Source organism: Charadrius vociferus, unplaced genomic scaffold (assembly GCF_000708025.1).
Source record: "Charadrius vociferus isolate BGI_N301 unplaced genomic scaffold, ASM70802v2 scaffold1044, whole genome shotgun sequence".
Classification (NCBI taxonomy): Eukaryota; Metazoa; Chordata; class Aves; order Charadriiformes; family Charadriidae; genus Charadrius; species Charadrius vociferus.
This window is the reverse complement of record NW_009648254.1, coordinates 88,215-91,204: the sequence shown is the minus strand read 5'-3', so window position 1 is coordinate 91,204 and position 2,990 is coordinate 88,215. Positions and strand designations below refer to the sequence as shown.

Genomic DNA, 2,990 nt, shown 5'->3' with positions numbered 1-2,990 from the left:
AATCACCCGATGCACTAGTGGGGACGGGCGGCACGGCCGGGGCATCCGGCTCAGCCCGGCTGGAGGGCGATGCTGAGCGCCCCCCGTTCTCCCCCCCGAGGAGGCTCAAAGCTTCCATGGCAGCAGTGGGGTCTGGAGGTGAGAGGCAATCCTTGCTCTTCAGCAGCCTGAATTGCAGCCGTGCTTTAATCACCCCTGCATGTCACTTAAGACTGATCCTAAATGCTATTTTATAATATACAGAGGAAACAAATGTCTATTTTTCAAAGCTATATTATTGAATGTATATATGTATAGACAGATCAGTAAGTGATGCGAGTGCTTCGTTACCAACCAGTGTTCTCCGGGAGCGGGCAAGTCCCCGGGCGCTTTGGCAAGAGCCCGCTCGTGCCACGACTGCAATATTCCCGCCGAGGGGACCACACCAAGTGCCCTTTACATACAGGCACCGTAGCGCCGATGCCTGTGTGACCCCCCCCCAGCCTGAGCAAGCTGCTGCTGAGGGAGTCAGAGAGCAGCTTCTCCGTCTTAAATGTTTTTACATGCAAAAGTGTTTATCTGCGTGTGTTAGACGCCAGCGTTTAGCCCTGTGGGTTACGCGGCTGCCAAAGTAAAAGCCATATTGCAAAGCAAGCACAAGGTAAGAGGAGCCTCAGCTCCCAGGCGAGGCGACTGTCTGCACTGTTTTAATGCCAGACACTAAAAGTCACGGCCAGAAAAGGCTCCCAAGCCCTCGGAGGCATAAGCTATGCAATGGGTGGGCTGGCGGAGCCGTGCCGCTGCCGGAGCCGAGCCTGACCCTCTCTGCTAAAGCACCAAAGAGTTGAGCCATGGGCAGAGACCCAGAGCAGGTCCTCGTCCTCAACCCAGGGGTGCACGCTCAGAACATACTTGGGTTTGCTCTTAGGAAGGCAGAGAAACACACTCCCCCCGGCTGCCGGCCTCCCACTCATGTAAGATGAGAGGAAAGCACCAGGGAGCAGGGGCCGTTGCTGGGAAAGTGGGAGAATGATGCCATTTAATTAGGGACCTTCCTCGGACAGTTCACATGATGCATTCAAAGGGCTGGAACTTGGATAAGCACTTATTTTTCCCCATTTAAAAGCAAGTCCCCCCTTTTTTCTAGCATGCAGATAAAAAAGCCACACTGCAGGCAGCAGCAGCAGGCTCTGGGAGCCATCCCCTGCTGGGTCTTGAAGATTTCCTAAAAGAAGAGGTGGTAGCACCCCATCCACCAGCTCCCTGCGCTGGACCGGGGCTGTGTCGAGCCGGGCTGCCATCAGTGTCAGCTGTCAGAGTGATGCAGAGGCAGCAGGATGAGAGCCTGGTGCCTCCTGCGCCCTTTCCAGCCATCTCCTGCCTCAGTTGTCACCTGCATGCAAATGGGTTTAATTATTTAGCTACCTCCTGTGGGGTCATGAGGACCAGGCAGGGGCCGGTGGGGAGAGGGAGCCACAAGCCGGTGGAGTAGAAAGCACTTAGTGATGGATTTGTCTCACGTTCGGAACCCCTCGGGGAACCCGCACCCCGCAGGGCTGAGGCACCCCTGGGCTTAACGCGGTCCTGCCGCTCCCTGCCTGCCTCGACTTCTCTGCCCAACTCACCGCTTAAACCACGTCTCACTGCGCCTGGTATTTAATACAACTTAAATCCTTATTGTCCATACCGCAGCCTACACGGTCTTGCTGATGCTGAGTTGTTATATATGCTTGCTGCACTGTGACAGTATTATGTAAAAGCTTTGTATTATTATTACACTTCTTTTTTGTCTGTTTACATTACAAGCAAATGACATATCAACAGAGAGCTTCTTGCAATATACATGGGGGAGGGAGGGGAAAGTATGCCAAAGAAATGTCTTTAAAGGGGTCTTTTTGCATTTTTATATAAATAGAATGTTTCTAGCAGATACGTTTTGTTTAATATATTAAAGATTTGCCAATCTGCCAAGCCCGACTGTTATTTCTTACAGACTTTGCATTCAAATACAACAGGCCACCAGGCATGGAGAGGGCACTGTTTTCCCCGAGTTGAGCAGCACAGTGCCGTGAACAGCCAGCGGCACCGCACGCACCAGCCGAAGCTTTGCCACAATTTCCAGCAGCTTCACATGCCTTATGTAACCAAGGAGGGGATAGTTTTCTCTCAGCGAGTTAAGGTGTTGTCTCGACCCTCACAAACCCATCCTGCCGAAGAAGGTGAAGCACGAGAAGGTGAAACCGCCCCAGAAAAGCCAGAGCAGCACTACAGCACATCAGCACCAGTGAAGGTACTGGAGACCTTCCCCTGAGCATCACCCCCAGTGTAAGTCCACGGGCTCACCAGACTGGCCCGTGACACTGCCCCACAGCAGCGGGACTCACCAAAACACCTTTCACCATAGGCTGCATTGGGAGAGAATCCAGAAACCAGTCCTGGCACCTGCGCTTCTATTTATTTCTAACAGAAACAGAACATAACCCAAAGCAGTTACTCTATAAAAAGCCCCATTTTGGTGCAGAACGTGAAATGGGACATGACCCACTCCTTTCCCACAACCCCACTCCCTTGGGCAACTGTCCCTGCAGCACGCGATGGCTCTGTCACCATCGGGTTTCTTGCTGTTGGTCCCACAGTCCTGGCTGCCCCAGTGTCTCTGGCAGCACCGTCCTCTGGACCACGCCAGGGACGACCATCTTCAGGGCCAGGCCTTGGCCTTCCTGAAGGCACGCATCTCCTCCGGGCTCCGCAGATACTGCTCGATTTCGCTGTCAGAGATGGGCTCGTCGCCAGTGACGGCAGAATCTGAAGCGCTCGGGGCTGCCGTCCGTAGTCTCTTCCTTGGATTGATAAGGCAGGGTGGCAGCAAGGGCCTCAGGCCCCCCTCATGCTGGCGTTTCCCTTCCGAGGGACAGCCCTCCTCCTGCGCTGCCCCTCCTGCCGCCGGAGGAGAGCCGGGAGAGGCCTCACCCAGGGAGTCCTCACCTGGGGCCACAGCACACTGCTCCTCC

The 2,990-nt window shown here is 54.4% G+C and overlaps 2 protein-coding genes across 2 annotated transcripts in view; one reads left to right on the top strand and one right to left on the bottom strand.

Moving 5' to 3' along the window:
• The window catches only part of GPR124 (G protein-coupled receptor 124), a 27,288-nt gene extending 26,703 nt beyond the window's left edge, over positions 1–585 (top strand). Inside the window, 1 exon segment of the mRNA XM_009884361.1 lies at positions 483–585. Coding sequence (XP_009882663.1) covers positions 483–585 — 103 coding nt within the window.
• A 2,092-nt stretch (positions 586–2,677) lies between these two features.
• The window catches only part of BRF2 (BRF2, RNA polymerase III transcription initiation factor 50 kDa subunit), a 2,987-nt gene continuing 2,674 nt past the window's right edge, over positions 2,678–2,990 (bottom strand). Inside the window, exon 5 of the mRNA XM_009884360.1 lies at positions 2,678–2,986. Coding sequence (XP_009882662.1) covers positions 2,678–2,986 — 309 coding nt within the window. The remainder of the gene's footprint in view (positions 2,987–2,990) is intronic.